Genomic DNA, 25,984 nt, shown 5'->3' with positions numbered 1-25,984 from the left:
CTTTTCGTACAGTGCGCTCTCTGCACGTACATTGGTTGTTTCGAGGTTCGCCGGTACGTCGATTGAAATTGTATTACACGAAGCAATTTAGCCGTATATTTTGATCGAGAGAAGCTTTTCGTTAATTGCCGATGTTTTTGCATTTGGATAATTGGACGTTACGTATCGCACTGCATACTTGGATACATCCCATCGCAGCGAAGCTAATAAAAAGATCGCGAAAAATCAACTAACAAAGCTCCAAAGCCTACAAAATCGCACATCTATCAAGCTCTCTCTCTCTCTCTCTCTCTCTCTCTCGTTCTCTCTCTATGCGTAAAAGGCGGTGATGCGCTTAAGAGCGACTTCCTTTCTCTGGCGCGATAGCCCATTCCGCGAGCAGGCAGGCAGCCCGGGGTCGATTTCTCGATGTTCTCTTCCGCAATGCTTCGTTCCTCTTTTCTCTCTCTCTTTCTCTCTGCGCGCGTCTTCGTTGAAACACAAAATGAAATATGAAATAATGGTGCGGGCGCACCCATATCTACGCCCCCGTATAGCTTTTTCGTTTTACAACTCTCAAGAGAGAGATGCGTGGCCAATTTCGCGCTCTCTCTCTCTCACACACACACTAGGTGTGTGTGTGTGTGCGTGCATGCACGCGCGCGCATACAGGTACACGCGTTTCGTATTTATTTACGTGCGAAGCTCGAGCGCGCACTTTCTCCGAACACTGGATGCGACGTCGGAGGCCAAGCTCGTCCAGTCTACGAACTGTTTTACGTAATATATACACACACATCGGTGCGTGAAAACTGCTACGCGCTATCTTGGGATTGGCTTAGAAGGCGCATTTCGATTTTCGCAACGAGCTCGAGTGCGCGGGGGAGCGATAATTTATTGCGCGTCGGCTTAAATTACCGGCGATTGTAAACAAATTGGCGGGAGAGCCGAGCAGCGCCGCCGATAATCAGGCGTATACGTGTATTTTTTGTTGGCTGGCGCGCGTGCAGCTCCCCCACGGCGCACGAAACGCGCGCGATGACCTGTCGCGAGATCTCGCGCTCGTTCGATCTCGATCGGGGCGCGCGTTTCCGAGGCGCCTTATTCGCGCGATTTCCGCGTGTACACCCTCGAGGCTTGCAGCAATCTGTCTCTCCCCCTTAATGCGGCGCTCACCGCTTCGCCCGAAAGAACGCTCGCGCGCGCACTCGAGAGGTACGGGGAGATTAGGCTCGCAAATGGCTGCGTTCCGACGGCATATTGCTCTTTCTACGCTTGCGCGCGCGCTTAACGGCCGACGCGTTGTTGCGGCTCTGCGCACGGATCTGTCGGATAGGTGCTACTATTAAATCAGCCTCCTTGGCTGCCTGCCGGCACCTCTCGGCATCGTTCGCGCGCGTTTGACGCTCGATTGGTCAGGCTCGTTTGCCGGCATTACGTTCCCCCTTTCTTTTTCATGTTATCATTTATCACGAAAATCAACGAATGATCAATCTGCTTTGTAATTTTCATGCTTGCTCCGCACAAGAAAGTAAAGACTACGAAGGACCAGGCCGCTCGGTAAGACGAAACTAACTGTTGGGTGTGCGTGTGTGTGTGTGTGCATGCATGCGCAATGTATCGCGAGCAAGGAGAAAGCGCGTTTTGTCAAGCGGCAGATGGGGAGAGAGGCAGGTCCGGAGTGACGTGTTTGCGATTGATTTGCAGGCAAGAAGTGGCGAGGACTGACGCCGCAGGACAGGCGGCCGTACGTGGAGGAGGCCGAGAGGCTGAGGGTCATACACATGCAGGAGCATCCGAACTACAAGTACCGGCCTCGCAGACGGAAACACGCCAAGCGGGCGCCGGGCGCGCCGGCCTCGCCGCCCTCGGCGGTCGCCGCCGCGGCTCAGGGCAATCGCTCCAATGCTCAAGCCAGTGCTATTCATCATAACATGTGAGTCCCTTGGCTTTACGCTCGCGCTCGGGAAACGACGAGCCAATTGCGAACGTCGACTCGGCCATGTGGGGCTGCACGTGCGTCGTCGAGATCGGCAAGGGGCAAGGGACATCTCTTGGCGATCGCTCGCGGCGCGCAAGCTCGAGCGCAGCCGAAGACCGACGAAAATCTTATCGACGATGGCGGAAGCCACGCAGCGCGCAACCGCGTAATGAACACACTGGTAATTGGGGCGTGCGAACGTAAGTCGCGCGGCGCATGAATATTCAAAAAGCCACGCGCGCGTGCGCGCGCAAGAGAGAGTTCATGAGAACGGTAGATTTGTGCCGAGCGAGGACTGATTAGTGCATGGCGCGGAGAAAGCAAATGAAATTTCACCTCCTCGCTCGTCCAAATTTATGTCCGCGTGTGCGTTGCAGGTCGAAGATGGATAACTTCGGCGGCATGGGAGCGATGGGATGGGGCGGCCACTCGCCGATCTCGTCGCTTTATCATCAGCAAACGGCCCAGCCGCAGAGCATTGCCGACTACAAATCGGAGAACAATTCGCTCTACGGGAGCCCATACACGCCGATCATTCACACGCCCGACATCTCGCCCGTCGCCAGTCCTGAGCCCGATGGTATAAATCTCTCTCTCTCTCTCTCCCTCCCTCCCTCCCTCTTTCTCTGCGCAATACCACACCGCCACCGAGTTTTATGAGCCTTGTTCGCGGCTATTGCTTCAATAACTTCTCGATTATGAAATTGATAAATTATTCTCGCGTGATTTTCTGATTGACTATCCGGCTACGATCGATAATTGCGCAGAGCCAAGCTATTCGTATTTGTGAATGCTGTAAAACCAATTTATACAACTTTCATAGAATATCGTATTCCGTTAGTCGATGCTCTTCTCTACAGAGCTCGCAACGGAAACATCCGTCAAAGCTATTTAAAAGGAAAAGAAAAGGATAATGCAAACAATGGACGATTAATTGGCAGGTGACGCGACGCATTTACCAGTGTCGCAGAATCCAGATCCGGAGAGGGAGTTGATGGAGGGTACGTCGAAGGCGCAGCAGCAGCAGCAGCAGCAGCAGCAGCAACAACACGCCGAGATATCCGAGCAGAGCAAACGTTACTCGTACATGAACAATGACAATCAGCTGCAGCACGTCGGCGTATCGTCGTGCGCGAATACCGCAGCTCCCGGCTACACGGACACGCTTACCTATAAAAAGGTATTGGCTTACCGCGCCTCCACATCTTTATGTCTATTGTTCTCTATCGTCCATTGAGCTTTCGCGCACTGTCAAATAACTTTGACGTCGATCGGTTGTCAATTTTCAACAACTTGCTTCTTCAATTCCGCTTCGCGCGCTCGTTTCTTCTTTACGTAATTGCTATGCTGGGATAATTTTCATCGTCGGGTTAATTGAAAAAATTTCTTGGAATGAATCTTATCGCGGAAATATTAAATAAATTTACACGTCCAGAGAATAAACGCAATTGACTTTGAGATTAGGCCGTCGACGATTCGGGCTATTATTTAGGGCTAAATTGCTGAAGAGGCCGGCTGTCGTGCTAAATGATACTGTGTACTCGATACACGTACGTACCCATATCGCGTGCTGTCATAACACAATAGCTCACGTGACTACATTCAGCCAATTAGATCACCAATCAAATGATTTCACTCGGTAGGCCACCCCTTTTTGCAGTAGGCAAAGTCCGAGGCTTCTACCTGTCCATTCTAATGTATCTTTATCAAGACCAACAGCAAAAGTTATGCAGATGCTCGTAGCTGCATATATAATATTCCGAGATAATTAGCAGCATCCGTCTTTGAACGGTCTCGAATGTTATTGCGCACAAGACCTCACACGTAGTTGGTCAATTGTCGTGTTATTATAGGTGAGCTATCTGAACTTCGAGCGGCAGCAGCAGTCGACGAGCATCGCGGTGGGCATAGCGAACGGCATGATGGTGTCGTGTAACAAGCTGCGATCCGGTTTCGACAACGTTGGCAGCGTCACTGGCACCTTTTATCCACCCGTCGCCTCGCCGCACGATCAATCCATCCATTACGCCAATCAGCAAGCGCAGCAACAGCCGGCCAAATCGTCCTACGCCCAACAGCAACAGGATGTCAGTTATGCCAGGCAGCAGCAGCAGCAACAGCAGCAGCAGCAGACGCAGCAGCAGCAGCAGCAGCAGCAACAGCAGCAGCAGCAGCAGCAGCAGCAGCAGCAGCAGAATCTTGCTGGCTTGCGCCCCGCAGAGGGCTGCTCCGGTTAGTATGTCGCGCTGCTGCTTCTGGCTTATTAATTCAGTACTACCCAGACGATTTGTACTCTGGCTCTGCATCCGGACTCCACCCGACTTTGTAATAACGCTCGCGTGCTTCGTGCCATTTGGCCTCGTACTCTTAAGGAGAATTGGCTTGATCGATTGCTCGGGCTTTTCGTTAGATTACCGCTATTAATTCTGCTACTTGTTAGCGTGGTAATTTGTTATCAAGTGATCGTTATGCCTCTTCCAAGGAAAGTGCCATTTTTTTGGATCTTCGATATGCCTCTAACTTGGGAGACTCGTTCCAAGCTGGGATCATCCTTTCAGAAAAAAAATTAGGAAGACGAGGTACAACCGTTTGAAAGCAATGCCATTTTGAAATTTCCTAATAGAATCTTTAGTTAAAGATTCTTTTAAGAGACTTTATTAACTTGTAGTACTTTGATGATCTATAGAAAGAATGTGATCCTTTTCTTTCATTTAGTATTATTATTAAAGTTCATCTTGCTCAGGTCACAAATTATATCTGTCACAACAGAATCATAAATTTGCACATATAGACGACATTCGATTATAGAAATATAAAGAGAAGAGAGGCGAGCAAAACAAGTGGCACTCTCCTCGTTAAAGTCGATGGAAACTTTGATTTCACGCCAAAACAGCGAGTTGACGTGTAATTTGCGTTTATTTGTAACAGGCGTGTCACATCGTTATCAGCTATCGCATCACCAGGACTACTCACCCGACACCTCGGTCAGTCAGCAATCGCAACAGTCGCAGCAACAGTCGCAACAGTCACTAGCCCTAAGCCACCACCTGGATGCCACGGCTGGACTGCACCACGACGACGAGCAAGAGCACGTGATGCAATTGGAAAAGTACTTCAACAAGTACGCGCACCCGTCGAGCTTGAGCACCGGTGGCACGGCCCACACGAGTCTCACCCAACAGAACCTACTCGACAGCAATCACAATTACGCGGGTGATTTGCGCTATTACGCGCCGCAGCAGCAACAGCCGACGCAACCCCAACCGACTCAGCACCAGCAGCAGCAGCAGCAACAGCAGCAGCAGCAGCATCAACTGGAATTGGCCAGTGCTCATTGTATTCTGGACGAACAAGGGAAAGATGTCGCGCAATTGGCGATGAGTCATCAGGCAATGGAGCATTACCATCAGAGTCTCGAGGCGTCTAAGTATCAGGAACAAGTGCAGCACCAACAGCAACAACAACAGCAGCAACAGCAGCCTGGACAAAATTTGCAAGAGCAACACGTGCCTAAAACTGCCGACGACGATTTCAGCGTTATATTGGCTGACGTTCGGAAAACCTGTTACAGTAGCTAGTGTTATTACTGCCCGCGTCGGTAAGTTAAGTTCTACGTAAGTTCTAGGTATTTTTCTCTTGCTCAACAGTCGCAAACTGTTGAGGCGGAGAAGGAAACAAAAATTGTATATAAAAAGTAAAACAATTTTTACACGAAAGGACGGTGAATGTTCAGAACTGTTGAAGACGATTTAATAGCTTTGGCGAACAAACTGCGTACTTGTGAGAGTTTTTCTTTTCTTTATATGTATGATACGTTTCTGATCAAACGTTCGATGAGACTTCCCATAATTGTGATGATTTTTAATTGCGAGTTCTGATTTGTTCCACGGATCTCTTTTGGTGCTTAGGTAATTTGTGAATTTCTTATTACTTTTTATATAGCTATCTCTCTCTCTCTCTACCCTCAACTTTAATCCTTTTCGAGCCCTCAGCAAGGGTACACGACAATCTCGTTGGCACGACGTTAAAGCAATTTGTACATGTATTTACAAAGATTTTATTATATATCCACGTGTACTTAGTGTGTAGGCAAAACTCCTTAGTTCGTTTGTCAAACTCTGGATAAAGCGGCAAAAAGACGCTCATTGCAAATATATACATAGTTTGATATGTCAGTCGATTGTAGATCAATTACGAGAAATCTGCACAAAGCGAGTGTTGATGGCCAGAGTGACAGAGTGTTGTACTTATTAAGTATATAAAAAAATCTAAGACATCGCTAGATTCTAAGGAAAATTTTATCACGAATACGTAAGATTATCTGTAAATAATGTTGCGCGAAACCTCGTTCCAAAACGATGTTTTTACAAAGTGTCAATTCGATGTAAACGTATGCAGTATAGAAACATGAAAAATGAATAAAATAAAACAAACTCGTTATCCTGCCCTTGGCGCATTTCTTTGTATCACGTTGTAGTACTTTGTAGGCAATACGACACGCAAAAGAAATTTTATAAGCGAGAATTATAGATAATTATTTTGCAGGATTGCGAGTCGTGCATATAGAATTTCCTGTATCTTATAAATAAATGATATTTGTAAGAAATCCATGTGGTTTTTTTTAATTATGGATGAACGCTCCAATTGAATGTGGTGCTTTGAATATATTTATTAAATACTTATAAAAAAATATGTGTATAAATTACAGCGTCGTTTGTAAAGAATACATAATCGTCATGTTATACAAAGTTTTTACTCTATATTTAAGAAGAGAAATCTCATTTGTCTTCTTTTTATTTCGCTTATATATATATATATATATATATATATATATATATATATATAAAAGCGATATATATATATATATATTAAATATGTCCACTGGTTTTGAATCGCATCAAGTAATAATTTACAATAGTTTTTCTTTTTTTTAATCCTATTCCCTAAGTTGACATTTTTCTCATTGTAAAAAGGGATGACAATGGCACATTACTAGCTTATTTCGCTTCAAAACATTGTACATGGTTTGAAAATTTGACTTACATTTTGACTATCTAGGAATCTAATTTTTTATTCATGTATATACAAACGTATGTACATATTGCTAACCTTCGATCTACAATGTTATGATAAAATTCATACAGCCTGAATAATTGTAGAACTCTTAATATTAATACAATATAAGTTCACATTTTTTTAATTTACAATTTTAAGTAGAAATATTCATAGCTTTTGCACAGCTAGATCCTGATGCGCTTGACTAAATATTATTTTATCCCCAATCATTTATTAGTTTATTTTATCATAACATTGTAATTGATCTAATTGATAATTTCGATTTTATAAACCGTGACAATCGGCGACAATATTCAATTGTTATATGAATGTTTCATTGAAATTGACTTTCATACTCGAACAAAAAATACAGTTTATTATTAGATAACAAAAACAAAATAATCCAAAAACTGGAATGCAAATAAAATCCAAGCTCACTTTTTATCAAAGCTTATAAAATTATTTTTGGACAGATTTAACAGTCTTTCTAAAATACTTCATTATGTGTCATGAACATGTTCAAGTCTTTTTTTATTTCGAGAACAATAGCTGAGTTATTTTGTTGCTAGGTTAAAAATATTCATTAAAAAAAATTGGAAATATGATTTTAAGAGCAAAATATTTTACACTGGAATGTGTAATATACGCAATACTCATTTCTTAATGAGTATAAATAAACAATGGAATTATTAAGTGATTTGTGTGTACAAGTATTACAACGTTGTTATTATATAACGTTGTTATACATCAATTATTTGTAGTTCATTAAAACTTTGAGTCAATATACTGTAACTTTAAAGAAGAAATTATGTAAGTTTCTCTTTGACACTGGTTCTTGTTCCATTTGAATTAATCTGTCAAATTTGTTATTAAGATGTCCTTAAATGTCATTCATCCCATAGACAATTTTGTTTCATTTTAGAGTAATAAGAAAACATAAAGCATTTCTTACAAGTTTTTATACCACAACGATATGAACTAGCTGCTTTTTTTCCATCAGGTTTAGTTTTACAAAATTTCAGTCCACATGGATACCAACCAATACATAATTCTAATGAGCATGTGCATGGTGCCCATAGATTTGCTACATCCACACATTTTGATATCAGTGAAGATTTTCCATGATCACTTTGTGCTTGAAGAGTTGATGTAGTAGTAAAATTATGTACAGCTACTAAAAGTGATGATTCTATTGAACCTAATAAGAAGAAAAATTGTTATTTATGTACATCAGATATATTATTTTTAAATTACATAGGGCCATTTTCCATTAAAAAATGATTTATTAATTAATTCAGTCTAAAAATACAAAATAGTTCATAATAATTACGCAATTTCTATTTTTAAATCACTTTTGTTTAACTTTTGGAAAATGACCTACCAGGTCTCTGACCCCATTGTTTAAGATCTTCGTTTCTTGTGTATGTAGTTTCTGCTGCATCGGCACACAAATCACTTATATGTTTTGAGACTATGCTAGATTGAGATACATCTAAAAACAAGTCCATTGTATAATTGGCATGACCTTTGTCTTCCTCAGCTACTCTGACTGTACCAGGATTTTTCTGCCTTAGTTTTGCCATGGCATCGGATGATATAAAATCCATTTTAAAAAAGTGATTCACAAAGCACATAATTTGAAATTGATTCTGACCTCGTTCTTCTTCGCCTAAGACTAAGGCTTTGATAACTTGAGCTTCCTGAAATGTAAACAATTGATTTGATCTTATTAATTAATATTTCTAGAAATAATTATCAGTTTTAGATTGACAATAGTATTCAATGTAATATCAGCAAAAATCTGTTCCTATCTATTACTATTTTTATATTAGATGAAATATATAAGTCAAAAGGATAAGGCTAGATATTTCATTCATGAAAAATAGTTATTTAATTACTGACATTTTTGAAGTCAACAAGCCAAGTGACTAGAGTTCCATCGGATCGCTGAAACTCCAAAGTTATCACATCTTCTGTAATATTGGACGTTATGATTTCTTGTAAGATATCTCCACCCTGTAAACATGAAATCCAATCTTAATGATATAGTTTATATAGAATAATTTGCATATGTGAAACGTGAAATCTCGATGATTCCACATAACTTACGTAGAAACTTACGAGATTAACACTCACAAATGTATTGTTTATCTGAATCTGTAAACTTAAAATTTGATGATAGCAAACTCACCTGATTTCTAACATTTATAAGCAGCTGCGTATTACAAATTTCACAGAAATATTGCACTACAATATAGATTACAAGTATCCAAACTTGATAAAAATTCATGGTTCCAAATCCAAAGATTCACTCCAACATTCTTTGATATTTCTTAGTGAAAAGTTCTTCCTTCCATTATCGAAATAATCACTATCAACAAAACAGCCGAATTTTCCAACAATTTCGCTATAAAATCAAAGCCATATTCCGCACCTACGTCGCCCTCCATATACACATAAGTGACTGCACTATACGGAATGAACATAGCCGATATAAGCAAGACTGTCAAACTTGAGCGCGGGATTTTCGAATATTGATTTCGGCAGCGCCAAATTTTAGAAAAGGTCGCAAAAGAGATGGAAGCCCAAAATAAAAAGCGCGCGCGTCACGGCCGAAGGTCAGTCTTCGACCGGCCGACAAAGTGGCACTGGATGTAAAACTGCTTAAAACTGAAATTCCTGAAATGATGTTTCACTGACTGTCACATAGTGGAGGTGTTATTGCGTGTTGTATGCTGTTTTGTTGTTTTTGTTTCCGGGCGACGAGGTCGCTGTCGAAGAGGTAGTGTAGCTAGTTTGCGACGTTTGCGTCAGTGCGACGATGATTCTTATTTGACTGACGATGCTGATTCACGCGAGGTGTGCTTCTTGACTTCTGTTCTGGTTTTATTTTCGTTGTTTTTATCAGCTGCAACTCCTCCCTGCCGAACGTAAGCTTTTATCAATTTTTGGCAAATCTTACAATTAAAAGACATTTCTACTATAACACAAGTCTGCTTACAATTCGGCCCTCAGTGCATTTAGAATGGGCGGTGTTTTCGGTCTGAAAATAGGTTCGATTTCGGGAACTTTTAAGTGACAATAAACGGGAACCTAAAATCAACCACATTGTGTTATTTCATCAATTATTCTGAGTGATTGCCGCGCGTGAAACTTTGCCGATTTCGTTACAGTTGATTGATTTCAACAGTTACGCTGTAAACTATTTAGTTTCCAATCTAGCCGAACTCAATAATTAGAAGGAAGATGAAACTTGATCCGGAAACGTAATGTACGATAGTTTAGTATAATTTCGACAACGTTTTCGGCGCGATAACGAATTCGTGGATTATCGAAGTAAAAAGAGAGCTATAAATGTCATTAAAAAGGAAAGGCTGCAAAAGTATCCCGGAGGTCTGCGCGCGCTACAGCGTAGATAAGTCGGAACTCACGTAGGGCAAAGTATCGTCCAACTGGATGTCTTGCAACTCGCTGTACACGTCCGGAATGCGAAAGTTGTTTCCCAAAACGGGCGATTTGAAACCGAGTGGACTGACTTTACTATGAGTACAGCTGCTTGCGCCGCTAGCCGCACTACTTTTGCTGCTATTGCTGCCGGATTTGCTTCGAGTTTGCGATACTGCAAGCTTGGACGTCATCGTCGCGCGACGAACAAAAACGCACTCGGCCGAAAGTTTAGTTTCAGAGCCGTTCGTTGGTAGCTGGAAACCCGATATTTGATCGATAACCATCGTAAAGCGTAATTTAGCTGGGACTAGGGAGAAACTGGAAATTTCGGTCGATCGTTTAAGAAATGCAAGAGACAGGCTTATCTTAATTGCGCTGCCGCAGGGTTCTGCCAAGTACGATTATGATGACGTTACTTCCAAGGGGGGCAATTGATACTGTTAGTAACGAGTATGATAAAGTCGAATCGTGCAAACTCGAGGGTACGGTTGTAATTTCGTTTCGACCGGAAAAAAGCGAGACATCGTTATGGCCTATCGTCGTTCATTCTCTCGTTTTTCGCAAAAGCTTTCAAAAACAATCGCATCGTAGGCAACTTCTCGGTCCAAAGTAGCCTGCGAGACATTTTAATCCTCTCGGTAAAGCTTATAGACGATCAAAAATATATTGCTTTCAAGTTGAACAATGCCGATTTTCATTCCTCTGGAAAGTCCTCCCAATCCTCGCAGTCTAAAAGAGAATACGTGTGTGTGCATTTCTATACAGGCTACTTCGGAAAGCAAAGTTAGCTCGTTTCTTCGCTACGCCCATCCTACTCGCAGCTTTCTTTCTTGACGGCTCTGAAGACGCTAAAATTCCACCCTCGTGCTCTTTCGATCGATCGATTTTTCCGGCTGGCTTTCTCTTGCACCCTTTGGGGTGTCGCCTTTCGTTCCTTTTTTTCAGGCTGGTGGCCCATGGTCAGACGACGATACAGCCAACTCCCTCCCCCGTAAGTGCGTTGAACGATGCCCGAGGGAGTATCATTATCGTTGGAGACCTCAAGAATTTTTCTTTTCGTATCATCGTCACGAAAGATGGAGTGTTGATTTTTTTGTCAGATTTGATTTTGCTTACAATAGCGGATAAATGACATTGTTTTATAATAAATTTTTTTTGTATAAATGCTTTAACATTGTTCACGGTGATGGAGATATTATTCAATTTTTTTCTACAAAGCAATTTCCTTTTCAATTTACTATTTTCAACTTCGCGTTGTACGTAGGAAAATAAGTAAGAATATTGCGTTAACGCTCGTACTTTATTTCTCTAAAGATCAATCGCTCAATTAATATAGTTCTGGAGTGCTACTTTCAAAGAACCTTGACAGGATATAAAAAAATAGATCTGTCGAGAACAACCAAGATGGCATTACATAGTTATTTCAAACTAATCTATTTGAAGTTGCTTTGTAGTGTTCGCGTATTAAATAGCTAAAGCTGTAGACGTTAAAAAAATGAGAAATTCTATGGCCATTAATATAAACTTACAATACCATACGATTTCTCGAGAATGTAATATAAATCACACATTTTCATTTATAAATATAAACTTTGATGTGTCAAGCAACAAAAACAGCATTATCCTGAAAAAATAAACTAATAAATAATTTATGATATCTCTTGTGCCTAGAAAGTCACCGTAGGTTGAAAATTAGATATCCGAAGGTTTCTTCAAAGATACAGAAGCTATTAAAAAGATCAGAAAAAATAAATCAGAATTTATTCTTCTATAACGCCAGTAACTTATTGATTTCAAAGAAAAAAAGGGTAAAAAAGCTTCATTTGCCAGAGGGTAACGCAGAAAAACTTGAGTATAACGCCACATTTACCGGCACTCAGCAGAGGCCAGTACGGGTAAGCTCCTTCTATTCCTTTCTTTTAAGGTCAGTCCCATACATGAACTAGCTAAAATAAAAAAAAAATATCATCGCGAGATAAAACCACTTCAATATCCGGTTCATATGTCCATATCGACTTACAATTAACATGCAATTACGCGATTGTGAATTCCGATCATGCGTAGTCGATTGTTTGTCCTGTCCTTTGTAATAACCGTGAAATTTTTCTCTCTATTGTCATCTGGCAATGATTTTTTTTAATTGTCCCTGGAGATCTTGAACGATGACTATAGAACGCCTTAAAAATATATTGAGAACTTTGCCACTGCAATGGAAAGTCGAAATTTTTGATAAAATGTACTGAGTCTGCCTCACTTAATACCAGCTCTACACTTCAATTACTCGTCCGGCAGTCATTCTCGGTAGTGATATCAAATTCACATATCTGGTCGTCAAGCTACCGAACATTCGAAAGTACCTTCCGTGAGCGTAAAAGTCATGAAAATGGCGCTATTTGCGTAAGAAAAAATCTCCCGATTCGCTAAGCAATCACACAGTGAGAAGTAGCGCAATAGCGTTACGAATGAACGAGGGTGCGTGAGCAGCAGTGGTCGCAAGCTCGCTGGTGCAAAGTCAGATTCGAGGGAGAGCTAGTGGGCGATGAATAAGCAAAGCAGAGTAAGCAGCAATCAATCAATGACTAGCTGGCTAGTAGATGTAGAATAGGCAGGGTGGGTGGGTGGGTGGGGGCAAGGTTTGAGCGGTTGGAGCGGCGGTGGCGCTACAAGCTCCTCGGCGCCGTCGAACGATGTGTTTTATCGATCGCCGCCGTCGTGTCGCTGTTCGGCCGGCGGCCATGTTGTTCCTCGCACGGAATTCGGTCAGGCGCAGTGGAGGCCCTCCGTCAGCAGCAGCGAGGGTGTGTGAGCGAGCGAGACGGACGAGCAAGTTAGCAGCAGCAGCAGCAGCGCAGTGCCAGCAGCAGCAGCAGCCACGGACAGGCAGCCACATAGCACACAGAGAGAAAGACGATAGATTTTTTTTCTCTTCCGGACGCGATCGTCCCTCTCTTTTTCTCTCTCTCTCTCTCTCTCTCTCTCTCTCTGTCAACCCCCATTCCTCTGTGTCTGTGCAAAGTGTCCGGGCTCGAGGCGAGTCGGCAGCCAGTGTCGAAGCACAGGGCCGCGCAGCAGCATTCGCTGTTACGACCTTGTAGTGAGAATGTGTTGCTGCTGAGAGTGCGTCGATACTCAGCTCGAGAGTATACGCACGGGCACCGACCAACAGGCAATTCCAAGTGACAAGTGCTCCAAGTCAACCTCACACTGCCGCTCGCTCGCTCAAGCTTTTGACAAGGGAACAAGGATCGCAAGCTCTAATCGTAAGTAGTCGCCAGCGCACTCGACTCGCGTTCCGACTGCCTCGCTCGCCGCGCGAACCACGAGCCGAGAACGCTGCCTCTCTCCTTCGTCCGGGCGCGCATTGATTTTGACGACGACGGTGGCGGTGGCGGCGGCGGTCGCCGTCGAGAAGAAGACGACGATGAGACAGAGGAACGCGCGCGTGTGTCGGGCGTTGTCCTTGACTTTAATTCCTAATCGATATGGCTAATCGCTCGATGCACCAGGCCAATCGATATTATACGCGTACCAGCCCTCTTACCTCTCGTTTCGGCGGACGCTGTGCGCGACGCCTGCCTAACTTCCACGTATCTTCGAGCGTTCGGATTTTCTCTCCGCGGCTGCACAATCACGGCTGTGGCCGGAGAGGGAGCCTCGCGCTGAATCTCACGCTTTCATTCTTACTTCCACGGAAGCGCTTGGATCGTTGTGTCTCCCACTCTCGCGAGCAAACGTCGGCGCGAGTGCGACAAAGCTGGATGCCAACGAACGTCGTTCGATTAATCCTGGCGTGCATCGATACAACTTCTGCAGCTAAAAATCTACTTTGCGCTTCAAATCGCCCCTACGATCGATCAAGGCGAACAGAAACGAATAAGCTTGCGCTTCGCGCGATGAAAGTAAAGAAAAGAACTTTCTTAAGCGTATCGGCGCCGAAAGTTTTTACGAGCCCACGCGAAGTAGCCCCTTCAACCGAGGCACGAAGGGGGAGCTGAGCCTATAACAAACTATGCTAGAGAGTCGTACAAAATCCCTCGGTGCGCTCGCGCGGGTCAATATACCAACTCGCGGCGGCGGCGGCGGCGGCGGCGGCGGCGGCTGCGGCTACCTGCCTGCCTCTCCTGCCTCTATATAGCAGATACACCTGCACACCTACTGCCGCCGCGCGACCCGTGATTACAGCGTTCGCCTCAAATCAACCGGCTAAAGCTCTCTCTTGTCGTTGTCGTTGCGTACTTTCGCATAGCGAAGCATTATCGTTCGCTTCTTGGATTTGTCGCTTGCAGTGCTGCTCTTTAATCCAGTCTCGATCTTTCTTTGTTGATTGCAAAATTTTTCGCGCGATTAGCAACGTAAACGATCTAGGTTTCAGATTTGATTATTGATTTTTTGATAGACGTGTTTGTGAAAATTTGGCTTTTTCGTGATTTCGAAACCTATAAAGTCGCTGAAAATTTTAAATTATCGATCGGACGACAGAATTATAGTCAGAAAAACTTTTAGTTAATTTTTCAAATGAATCTCTTCTTATTCACTTTGTTACGTTTCTTAACTTGAATATACTGTTAAAACATTTTTCGGAGGAAAGAAAAGAAAGTTGTTCGTTACTATTTTCTACTCTACTTCATCGACCTATATATTGTTCCTATAAATACATGGCACTCTATAAACAAGTAAGAGAAACGTCGATTATCGTTGAAAAGAAAAAAAGACGCGACTGACACGTTGAGGTTTGAAGTAGCAATATACAGACGCACTCAATGTTTATTGCGATAAAGTTGACGAGTGTATGTGTGTACGTGTGCCGAGTGCCGGTCGTGAATTTGTAATCAAATTATTAAAACATTGAATCTGAAAAGTAGGTCGGAGCCGATAATTTTCCCTAAAATACTTGTCCTATCGACCATAAAAATGCATAAGTCTATATTGAGACGAGACTATGCTAAGCCAAATAAATACTCTCTTGCTAGTAGTAATCAAATGTCCATATAACATGATCACACATAATTCACTCAGGCTTTAACGTAGTTTCGAAACATCCTGTAGAAATTTATCATTAACAGAGCCGGCACGCTTATAGATCGTCGGTGTAAGATTCATTTCTCCGAATTCGGTACATACCTCGATATTGTGTATCTATTTTACGTTTGTCTTGCGCCGCGAGATGCATTATGCATCAGAATCGTTGGCGATTTTAACTTTACCAGAAAGTTTTCATTAAAAAGTTATCGATAATCAATCGCAGCTGCACTGCTACTGGTTAAAATGAGTATTGTATTACACGACGGCAATTGTTGACTATAAGAAGCAAATGGATTTATGATGTCTGAAACGCGTGCCAACATATGTATTTTGTACGTAATGACGATTCGAAACTCGTTTGAAACATAGTTTCGTTCGCTATATATAACGTCAACGTCGATATTGAGTTGTCAAAAAAAGTTTCGAAATTAAGTTACTTTTTTTTTTATGATAGGATGCGAATTCACGTAAGTGCAATAAATTTATCAAGCTCGAAGCAGGAACCTAAGATTTTAAGCTTAAATAAATCATTCTGATTAATTCTTCGTCCACATTGTTATCGTCAAGTAGCCATGCATTTCCTCTTCGTATCTTATTGTAACTGAAAGGATAAAAAAATATAAATCTCATACTAAAGGGTAAAGAAAAGTGAAAAAAATCGCCAGAGAAGGAGAGAGCTTTGAAAACAAAACTTGCAATAAAGTTTCAAAGCCGCACCGGTCACATAACGTACCTTCGTCTTCTTTCTTCTTTCGGAAACTTTGCTACCTCGCTTTACGCTGTCCGTAATTATACGCGACAAGAAAGAAAGGCTCGTGCACTCTACTTTGCCTACTGAAAGGGAAAAATATTATTAGACGACTTTGCGTAGCGACGAGCTTCCGAAGAACGGAGGCGCTTATTGAATCAGGCATGTTTACGTCCACTTTCTAGCAAGTCGCTACGTATAGATGAAACTAGAACGTTGGTAAATTGTTGCTCAAGTATGACAGAACAGATCGAACCGGCGTTTCTCGATGAGGACGAAGAAATATCGCTGCTCCGTTCTCCTAATTGCTGTGCTCAAGACCGTCATCCTCTCATTGTCGCAGTCTTCGCCCACGTGGCTGCGCGATCAAATGAATCACCAGCAAAATAGCGCACTTGAGAATCTACGTCCGCTCGTATTACGACCTCGGCCGTGGATTAATATTGCCCTTCACGCACTACCACCACACGCATATCGCGTGCAACGCACGTAAACAGATATCGGACAATTTGCGCAAGTTTGCGTGGGTTGATGTTCGCGGTAGTCGATGCCCGTCTCGGTCGCGCCGTCGAGGCAATTTCCACTTGAAAAGCCACCTCGCAGCGTGCGCGGATTTTCCGGAACGATAAATTTTTCGTTATTGCGGTTGTGCAAAATTTTTATATTCATTCGCAAGCGGATGAATATAAGTGTATAGATGAATAGTACACTGGAAGGTGTCAATTTTTGTCGAGCGATTTTTTAGGCGCGTCTGATCATATTCGTTCTATTCTACTTAGAGAGGCAGAAGTGCAACTCTTGAGTCATGAAATTTGAGAGGATCTTGTTTTTGCATTGAGTTGTGGGTTATTTTAGACGTTCGTTAAATTATGCCGATGGATTTTTGTATTGATACATATTTACGTAACTGGTGTCTTTAGTTAATCGATAGCTTGTTTTGCTTTTTAACGCCCTTGAATGATCAATAAGCCTCTCGTTAACGTTTCAAACGTTGCAATATCAATATATTCTAATTTCAAGAAATGCTCTTTCTTTTGTAGTTCCTCATTGGATGTTACTATTCTATTATATTTCTCAATATTCTATTGCTGAGCATTTTTAAACAACGTATTATACAAGCGAATTACGTTACTATCTGTGTAAACCCAAAAATTCAGTTGTAACTGTGTAGTTACTGTAAATATAGATTAGTAATAATGCATTCAGTATACGAATATAAACTATCATAGATGTGTGTATAGACAAACGAAAACTTTATGAAAACTATGACTATCTATCTCTTCCACAAATACGCCATGAGAAGCCTTCGAAATTTTAGTTAAGGTATTGTTAAAAAAACAAACGAAAGTGAAGATCTTACGGAAAAAATAGCAGTCGCTTGTCAAAAGACAAAGGGACCGGTATTACCATTACAATGTGTTACCCGAAGCCAGGATGTGCAAAATAAAGAGGAAACGTGAACTTTATTAAAAAAAGTCGATACGTAGGCGTCGCCGTTGTCTAACACACACCCACGGAGATTAGTTGCATCTATGTCCACCTCTTGCAAGTTTTTTTTCTTTGATGGCGTCGAGATGCCGCGTCGCCAGCGGTCTACTGTTAACAAAGAGTATTGTAGCTATTGAGCTGTACAACGAACATTGTATGTTGCGGGCTCTTGTCCACGGGAGTCGCTTCGCCAGGAATAATGTACTTTTGCATTTTTTTTTCAATTTATCGATGGCGTGTACTTTTTATCCTGTTTGGGGCAATGAAAAAACGTTTTCAGTAACATTAATGAGATTATACTTGGCGACGACGATAGGGGAAAAGTGAAAATCCAATGATTAATACGACCCAGATATCTTCTCGCGCAACTCGTCTTCGAGCCAATCAAAAACGAATCGAAGTGCCCTGCCGCGAGAGTGCAAGTGGTAGCACGGCTATCTATCGCGGACAAAAGGCCGAGCCGCGATGTATGTAGCCAGTATCAGCGCGCAGCAAGGCAGACTTTGTTGTCCATTAGCTGTGTACTCGCAAGATGGACCACGTAGTTCCTCTCCTTTATACGCATCTACTTATAGATGCCTATTGTTTCTGCGCTCTACTAGCAACTCACTGTACATCGGCGATCAGTAATCCAACTATACGATCGATCGATTATAAACCACTAATGCATTTACTGGCTCTTCAGGGAAACTCATAAGCTGCGTTATCCGCGAGCGAATTTCTCGATGAACTATTAATCAAAGCAGTCGATGAAGTACGCGCGGCGAATGAGTTTATTTAGTTCATTCTCGACCATCCGGCTGATCATAATTCACGGATAACATTGAAATTCTGACTGTCGTACGTAGGCGCACACGGGGCACGTGAAAAATGGTGAAATCCATTGGAAAATTAATTTTATCATTTGTTCTCGCCGGATGCACAATATACTCTTCCTCTCGTACATTCCAATTTGCCGACTTTAAATCGTGTTTAATGCGCGAGTTCATCGTTGTTGTTTACGGCACGCAATCACTTCAAGATCAAGTTTAGAATCAAGCAATATTCCATTCATTAAATGTTACCTTCTCGCCTCTGATTAATCAGTAAAACTTGCTTATTTAGATTAACCGTCGTACCAGAACAACACCGAGATTACACGTTAGATAAACATTTTGTATGCTTAATCCAACAACAATGGGGTGGTGCTTTTGTTGCACAATTCATTGCACTCGAAGCACATCGCTGTTTGTGCAAATTTGAAGCAAGTTGCATATCAGCAGACTCTATTAAAATGGATATGAGCAACGCATATACAATAACAGAATATGTAAGTTGGAAGAACGCGTACCAGTAATACATCGTGTATTTGTTTCGTGAAATAATTATCTTGTCTGGTGCATATAACAAAACTCGACTGATCTACGAACAATAAAGTTCGTAAATCACCAAAGAAAAGAAACGCAGTTGATTCCGTCGAAAACGGGTGTTGGTAGCATCAACTGATGCATAACCGATTCGCCACGGTATCTCAGTTTTCATTATCATATGTATAGATCCCCCCTCCCCGTGGTATACGCGAACGTATATTGTCTCTGACGTCATTCGGCTCTTCAACGGCACGCGCACGCAACTTTTTGTTCTTCACTTCCGTGAACATTTCGAGTTCAATGGTTTGCGATCAAGCTTTCGGGAAAAGAAACAATGCTTTATTTTTCTGCAGTACTAGTGCTTACGTAGCAGGAAATAACGTATTTTCCGCGTGACTAGATCCGACGATCTTTCATACTAATTAAAATCAAGACAATGAGACGAACATTAATACTTTTGATGAAGTTACATTTTCACCGCTAACTAAGGCTCTCGCTTCCGTTTCGGGCTCACACGGCAACTGCGTGAATTTCAAGAAGAAGAAAAAAATTCATTGGATGGAGTAACAATGTGCGGAGCGTAGAGAAGCATTCGACGAACACAGAATAATGTACTCAAAAGACGAGGTCTGACAGGCTGTTGGTGGCAAATAAATTGTACGCCGTTGCTTTTTCCAATTGCCGGCTTCCTACTAGACCGCAAAATGGAAATGAAATTATACCTTCGCAGAGTAGTCACGTGGATCGTCGTCCACTTTTTTATTACGGCTGAGAAGCGAGAGAACGTGGAATGACGGTTGCACGTATACAACTTCACGAAAATTTTAGAATGCTGATCAAGACGGTGAACTGAAGTAAAATGTGAAATGGACGTGTGTATTTCACAAGTATACGATAGTATAGTCAGCAATTATGAACGAGATTGTTATAGAAAAGTTTACCTATAATGTTTCTGAACAATATATATTACAAAAATTCACTAAATATAGCGTTAAAATGTTTTATTTTCTTCTTACTTCATTCACGATTGATTTAAAAATTACATTTCCTCTTCTGCATGTATTCGATATATTATTCAGATAAAATTAGATATATTTAAAATTTGCCTGGAAAATTCTATTGTAAGTCTATAATGCTTATGTAGAAATCGAAAAGAAATGCTTATTTTCCATAAATATTCGCCCTACCGTCCGTCATTCAATTGGCATTTAGTCAAACCATTTCTCGCAGGCGTAATAAAAGATGAAGAAGTCAAGGAGTTAGGTATATAATGAAAGGGTCTCCACTTACACACGATGATAAAGGTTGTCCGTCGCATAAAACGCGTAATAGGCAGCCTTCAGCCGATTAGAGTTCGCATGAACGCGACGTGAAGCTCTCGTAGCCTTGACTCGTTATACAGTTAATATCGCGGAAACTTTATAAATAAAAATAAAACTCGAGAACTGCCCGGCAAATGTAGAAAAGTGGAGAGTCAATGCACGGGAGTAGTAAGCCATCGGCTTCATTCTCTTTTTTTTTATTTTGCTGATTCGCGTGTACTACTCGAAATATGCGCACTTATTGTTTTTACATGATCGATCGAGGTACATTTTTGAAAAGGGGTGTCTCGATTAAGATTGTAATCGAGTATGCTACGATCATTAATCAATTGCACGCGCGACAATCGAATTTATTTAAAAATTACGTTTGTTTACACATTGGGTGTCAGAAATTCTACTAAAAATTTTTATTCATTATTTCAATCTGAAAAATTGCTCCGTTATATATACCATTCCCTTAAAATAAAATGAAAAAAGGAACAGTGCCATGAATAATGCAGTTACTTTATCACGGATGACCATACGTCGAGTTATATTCCTCGCTAAATGAGCAACGCAGATCGCTCGGAGGAAAATTGAAATACGCACTAACGTCACGCGAAGGTTCACGAGGGTTCCTCTCAAGTACTGAGACTTCAAGGGACAATTCTCTTTTCCCATGCTGTTTTGATTGCTACGCGAGAATAACTTTGCTTGGTGCCGCTTTTAATTAAGAGACAACTGTCTCGTTGTTGCTTTGTGCAAACTCGCTCAAGTAACGATTGCCTTTTCGTTTTGTCCGCTGTTTATCACACTCGAATGGCACGATCTTTCGTTCGTTTGATTGTGCGAATGATTATTTGTCGTAAGGGGTGCTTATGATTATGGTAGAGTTTTTCCAAATTGATTGGAATTAGTTCATCTTTTTTCATCTCTTCGTCGTACATTGTTCTATTGTCTGAGAAATCTTTCTTTTCGATCTCGAACTTTTTTCTTCTAAAGTCCCATTGTGACGAATCTGATAATTTCACGTCTACGTGGAAAAAAGTTCGATGTCCTGTCACTTATCTTTTTCTACCCACTTGGTAACTTAGATAAACAGAAAAAAGAAAGAGAGCAGGAGCTTATCTTTCCTTCTATCTGTTGATGAGCACCTGCTTCGATTTTTTCCTCATTTTTTTAATTGTATTTACCAACTACTTTACCCAAGTATATGTGAAATTATAGTTTTTTCATTCATTATATTCGATCTTTTAAAATTTTGTTTACAATTTTATTTTTCATTCACATTTTTGTAGTTGAATAATTTTTCGAACAAGAACTACTTTCGATAAAGAGGGCGAAATACTGCACAGAATGATCGTCATATATTCTTTTATTTGCGTTAGCAATCATTGTACAGATATTTTTAGCTACATGGAAAAATCTTTTTCCCCTCTTTTGCTTTTTTTAGGATCGCAAAGCACTGGCGAAACGCATTTTCACGCTAAAAGCTCGCGCTGATGAGATTATTATTCCGCCTTGTCGTCGTCTTGATCGCGCTATATAAACGTTTAACTACTTGAAAGTTGTTGGCACTTACAAGAACTCTCTTTGTATCGAACTCATTTGGTTACTTAAATTTTACAGAGCTTTTTATATTATAAATTTTCATAAAATCGAGTGTGCAGGGTAAGTATTTGAAAAAACTTTGTGGAGTGGCAATCGAAATAACGAATGTAATGACACAATGAATAGGAAATCGAAAAGAAAGAGAGAGAGAGAGAGAGAGAGAGAGAGAGAGAGAGAGAGTCACGTGGTGAATTCAAATTATCGAAGTTTGAATTATTAAGTTTTCCATCGGATTTGCATTGAAAACACACAGCAAAAGAATTTATTTGACTTCAATATCCTTTGCAGGAAAAATTGAAAAAATTTCAGGTTCAGGTAAAATTGAAGTGAGGATGCTCAAAAGGTTTAATAAAATAAAGAAGAGGCACGCGCAGATTGAGTAAGTGTGATTAAAGTAAGATCAGACACAAGTTTCCTTCCATTTCCTTGACCATTAATCTCATTTGGCTCAAGTGCAATACGAGCGTACTACAAATTCCCTTACTAGCGCCATCGTCATGACTGCCGTCGCCGCCTCATTTAGCAAACTTGCTTGAGCTTGCGGCTAATGTTGGAGAGGTGGGAAAATAAAGACTGCGCAACATATGCACATAAAAGAGAGAGAGAACCCGCGGCTGCGCGTGCTTCGACTGCTAATTGTACATAGGCGCTTTGGATTGATATAGAAGCGCACACAGGGGCGTCTCGCAGCACCATGTTCCATCCAGTCACAAGTGAATATTTCAATGTCGAGCTTATTTTCTATCGTGAGAATTTCACCAGCCGTGCACGATTATTGGCCTATTATCTCTGCTCGGCGAATAATAATTCTGCGTGCATATTAAATGGAAACTTTGATTGCCGCTTGAATTGACAAGCTGCATTTCAAACAAACTTGTTAATTATTTCTTCGTTTGCATGCATAAGTATTTCACCATTTTTTTTTTATGCATGTGCATGTTTTTATTATTGCTCTTTTGATTACGATTAGGAATATATACATACTGTGGCTTTGAAAAGACACAAAAGTGTTATATGCACTTTTGGCTATATGCGCGCATCGAGAAAAAGTAGGTGTCGTTTACGTCCGTCGTCGGGATGATCAGGTTCGATAATTTAGCATCACAAGCCATATCGATTATTTTTGTTGTATCGGTAGCGTCTCTATTTCACAATCGCGATATCAGCCGGTCGCAATTTGTTGACGACAGCGAACGATCCAGGGAAACCCCTCGGACGACGGAAGGATGAGATTTTCCATGGTGCCTTCTAATTGCAAAGTTTCTTACGAAGGACAACGATGGCAACGCAAATTGCCTCATCAATCTTCGTTTTTCAAAGTGAAGATTCAATTATTTTTTAATCGCTACATGCCGTTAGTGTTGTTTTATTTTATTCTCGTTTTTAGCTTCTAAAAAAAAGCAATTGTAACACGAATTTCACAATGGGAATAAAAAGAATTCGCACTAAAATCGTCGCCGGCGGACGGAAGGGCGTATAGTCCAATACAGTAGAAAACAAAACGGCTCGTCACGAAATTGTGGAGTGAGATAGAGTCCAACATTTTTGCGATAAAAGTTATCGCGGCCTCGTCGAATCGAGCGCGAATTCTCTCTTTCTCTCTCTCTCTCTTTTATTTCGTTCCACGCCATTGGACTTCCATCTCCTTCCTGCTTTATATTTATCGCTCCTTACCTATGGCACTTGCGCGGAAAAACCGTGTAAAAACAGTCAGATCATTTTCTCGTATAGTTCCTTCACCCAGACAAACCTTTTTCTTTTGATGTCCTCCGAAATTATTTGGACAAAGTTAAAGTTCTGGTGCAGCTGTTCTCACTATGGCAATAATAGTAATAATAGAGTATGATAAGACGGGAAATCCAAATTCTTGCATATGGAGCAATATGTATTTGGAAGGGTGTTATCAAAATATTTTATCAATACCTCAGTCCATATAAATGGAAATCTATTATAATTGACTTTTATAAACGTTTCTTACAGAAAAAAAAAATTAATCAATAATAGCTATTATCGGAAATCAATCAAACGTCATAAACAGCAAAGAAAAAATGTACTGAAAGTCCAATAATTAGTCAAGTCGATAGAAATTTCTGGAATATTATAGGTTCGTGTACACCAGTAAAATAAACTGACGTCTTGTACGCAAAGCACGTGTCAGCCATGATTCTTGGAATCTTTTTTGCTGGTCCAATTTATGTGATGCCGGAGACGGGGCCATGGAAAAGATGTATATAACGTCACTTAAACCAATTTGAAAAAACCAAAAGAGAAAAAAAAATTGAGAAGATACGTGCGTAAGTTCGAGTATCGATCGTACGCTTTCTCGTCGCATGCCATTTTTCTTTCCTTTTCGAATGAAGATGCGAATCAGTATGATGCGCTCATGCATTCTGCATCGTGACACCTCTCTTTCTCTCTCTCTCTCTCTCTCTCTCTCTTTCTCTTCCACACGTTTTTGCGGTGATTGACCAAAAAAATAGAATTGTTGTTTTTTTCGATTATAAGCATGAGTTCAATCTATCCTTTGATAAAGAAGTTCCTTAAACGTCTGTACGACGTCTAACAAAGAAACATAAGATACACGCGCATTCTTTTAAAAAATTCGTGAGAAAGAAGCAAACTATCGCGGTACGGCGAAGAATGGCTTTACTTGCGACCAATAAAACTTTCCAAGCGAACAAACGATGTATTTTAATGGCAAAACAAATCCACTTGGTCAAAGTATACATTCATCATAAAGCGTTGACTGTTGAACTTTGAAAAAGCCGCAACTTGACCTGGCGAACGAAGCGCGAGGTCGACTGTAAAACTTGAACTCCTCGACGGAGAAATGCCAGACAATCAAAGTGGCCTTGCAACGTGGGTCAGCGCTTACGGCGTCAGGCCCACTTATGCATGCTTGTGCATTATACTTGTGGTCGCTATGAGCGTCGCGTGCGTCACGTGCCGTCGCTACGCGGGACGCTAAACTCGAAGCGCCGACAGTGCAGTCCAGGCGATCATTTCGCGGCGTTCAGGCGCGTTTTTAATTTTGCATGCTCGCTCGACTGACGATCAGCTTGTGTCCGGCGATTCCGCGGAGATGTGCAACTGGTCGAGCGTTAAGGTGCAGTCTACTGGTCGAAGGTGCGATTTTCGATGCGTTCACGCAACCAGTTTCTTCGTGAAATGCATTCAAGCCGCAATGGCGTCGGCTAAGTTTGAATCACTTCGATGTCGGAGCGATTGTCTCCAACTTATTTGTCAATGCATCGAACGACAAATGAATGGCGCCCGAAGCATCGAAGGTTAACTTGCACAGCGAATACGATTAGCTAATTTTCGAATCGAACGCCCGCTATCGCTGTAAGCTGGCACGCGCTATGTACGAATAAGTGGAAATTTCATGGAGACGCATTGGCACGTGTTGCAGAAAAATGCCCTCGATAGTGAAGAGGCAGGTGCCGGGCGGGCAAGCGCCGTCGCTGCAGCCTTCGCCAGCGCTACCGCAGCCGGCGGAACAGCAGCCCGCGCCCGCGCCCGCGGCGAGCCCGCAAGGAGGATCGCCACAGCAACCGGCACAGAATGTCGAATCCCCGGGAGTAGCGGCACCAGTGGCACCAGCGGCAGGGGCAGGCGCGGCCGCCGCCCCCGGGGCAGGAGCAGTGGCAGGGCTGGGCGCTGCCGTAGCTAGCACACTTCCCACCATCGGCAAAAACACAAACGAAGAAGGTGAGTTTGCTGCCCGCCGTGGCTCTCGACGACCGAATCTCGAGGGACTCGAGCGTGTCATGCAAAGCAACGATACGTTTTTAGCGGGTAATACAACACCGTCGGACGAAATAAGCACGACGACTGTGGCCAGCACAGTCGACAAGATCGAGAGCGTGGTCAAGGATATCAGTGAATCTACAAATATGTCTACTGCCACTGTTGTCGCCATAATCATAGGTAACTATATCGACGCCCATTCTATTCATATACATCCCCGCCCGCCAAGATTAGCTTGAAAGTGATTGTCAAC

General features: G+C 41.9%; 4 protein-coding genes across 7 annotated transcripts in view; 2 read left to right on the top strand and 2 right to left on the bottom strand.

The window, feature by feature from the left end:
• Nucleotides 1-6,527, top strand: part of LOC131670201 (putative transcription factor SOX-15) — a 42,979-nt gene extending 36,452 nt beyond the window's left edge. The window contains exons 5-9 of the mRNA XM_058945605.1: nt 1,687-1,915; nt 2,338-2,540; nt 2,902-3,140; nt 3,814-4,192; nt 4,889-6,527. Of these exons, the coding sequence (XP_058801588.1) occupies nt 1,687-1,915; nt 2,338-2,540; nt 2,902-3,140; nt 3,814-4,192; nt 4,889-5,538 (1,700 nt within the window). The 3' untranslated portion in view covers nt 5,539-6,527. The remainder of the gene's footprint in view (nt 1-1,686; nt 1,916-2,337; nt 2,541-2,901; nt 3,141-3,813; nt 4,193-4,888) is intronic.
• Nucleotides 6,528-6,842: 315 nt separating this feature from the next.
• Nucleotides 6,843-9,759, bottom strand: LOC131670221 (out at first protein). The gene is made up of 4 exons (XM_058945638.1): nt 9,207-9,759; nt 8,918-9,031; nt 8,397-8,715; nt 6,843-8,213 (listed from the first exon to the last, which is right to left on the bottom strand). The coding sequence occupies exons 1-4, from the start codon at nt 9,303-9,305 to the stop codon at nt 7,903-7,905; spliced, it is 843 nt and encodes a 280-aa protein (XP_058801621.1). The 5' UTR covers nt 9,306-9,759; the 3' UTR covers nt 6,843-7,902.
• A 23-nt stretch (nt 9,760-9,782) lies between these two features.
• LOC131670222 (WD repeat-containing protein on Y chromosome-like) lies at nt 9,783-12,968 on the bottom strand. Its single transcript, XM_058945639.1, has 4 exons — nt 12,483-12,968; nt 10,447-12,408; nt 10,017-10,108; nt 9,783-9,936 (listed from the first exon to the last, which is right to left on the bottom strand). Exons 2-4 carry the CDS (start codon nt 10,744-10,746, stop codon nt 9,807-9,809), a joined length of 522 nt encoding a protein of 173 aa, XP_058801622.1. The 5' UTR covers nt 10,747-12,408; nt 12,483-12,968; the 3' UTR covers nt 9,783-9,806.
• A 315-nt stretch (nt 12,969-13,283) lies between these two features.
• LOC131670219 (synaptotagmin 1) overlaps nt 13,284-25,984 on the top strand; it is a 23,472-nt gene continuing 10,771 nt past the window's right edge. Inside the window, exons 1-4 of one of the 4 annotated variants that reach the window (XM_058945635.1) lie at nt 13,284-13,722; nt 22,270-22,360; nt 25,394-25,692; nt 25,777-25,911. In XM_058945635.1, coding sequence (XP_058801618.1) covers nt 22,314-22,360; nt 25,394-25,692; nt 25,777-25,911 — 481 coding nt within the window. In that variant the 5' untranslated portion in view covers nt 13,284-13,722; nt 22,270-22,313. The remainder of the gene's footprint in view (nt 13,723-22,269; nt 22,361-25,393; nt 25,693-25,776; nt 25,912-25,984) is intronic. The other 3 variants (XM_058945633.1, XM_058945634.1, XM_058945636.1) reach the window with 3 other exon arrangements.

Source organism: Phymastichus coffea, unplaced genomic scaffold (assembly GCF_024137745.1).
Source record: "Phymastichus coffea isolate CEN01 unplaced genomic scaffold, Cenicafe_Pcof_1.1 PCOF00104, whole genome shotgun sequence".
NCBI classification, from domain to species: Eukaryota; Metazoa; Arthropoda; class Insecta; order Hymenoptera; family Eulophidae; genus Phymastichus; species Phymastichus coffea.
This window is presented reverse-complemented; position numbering and strand designations above follow the sequence as displayed.